The sequence below is a fragment of the Sinocyclocheilus rhinocerous genome, unplaced genomic scaffold (genome assembly GCF_001515625.1).
Source record: "Sinocyclocheilus rhinocerous isolate Xijiao unplaced genomic scaffold, SAMN03320098_v1.1 scaffold2401, whole genome shotgun sequence".
In the NCBI taxonomy this organism is placed as follows: Eukaryota; Metazoa; Chordata; class Actinopteri; order Cypriniformes; family Cyprinidae; genus Sinocyclocheilus; species Sinocyclocheilus rhinocerous.
In genome coordinates, this window is record NW_015647011.1 from 1 (window position 1) to 575 (window position 575).

At 44.3% G+C, this 575-nt stretch overlaps 1 protein-coding gene across 1 annotated transcript in view; it reads right to left on the bottom strand.

Annotated features, from left to right (window-relative positions):
• Positions 1-400: 400 nt before the first annotated feature.
• Positions 401-575, bottom strand: part of LOC107708196 (calcium/calmodulin-dependent protein kinase type II delta 1 chain-like) — a gene marked incomplete at its 3' end in the record, with an annotated part of 28,291 nt that continues 28,116 nt past the window's right edge. The window contains exon 6 of the mRNA XM_016512369.1: positions 401-484. Within this exon, the coding sequence (XP_016367855.1) occupies positions 401-484 (84 nt within the window). The remainder of the gene's footprint in view (positions 485-575) is intronic.

Below are 575 nucleotides of genomic sequence, written 5' to 3' on the forward strand. Positions count from 1 at the left end.
ATGCCAAATCAGATAGCGAGTATAAAAGACAGTTCACCCGAAAAAAAAAATTCTGACATCATTCGTTCACCCTCATGTTGTTCAACCTGTATGAGTTGCTTAAGAAAAGATGAAATTTTGAAGAATGCAAATAACCAAACAGTTGCTACTGTATGGAAAAATACTATAGACGTCAACGGGTACCACAAACCCACATTCTTCACAACATCTCTTCCTGTGTTCCATACAGGTTTTGAATGACATGAGTGCGAGTAAATGACACAATTTTCAGTTTTGGGTGGCCTCTCTCTTTAAGCCACGCCCCCTACTGAATATTAACCATCTCATCATAATCGCACATCACACATAGCATATTTGTACACAAAAGCATGCACGATACACGCAGAGATGAACGAATCACCTGTCACTCACCTTGAGATCTCGGTGCACCACGCCCATTTGATGGCAATGAAGCACCGCCTCCAGGATCTGTTGGATGCAGTGACTGCATGCAAACAGCAGGGGGCGCATGTTAGTCTGAGCAACGCCATTCTCTCGTGCACAGGCACAGGCAGGCAATGCAGGCCGATTACAGG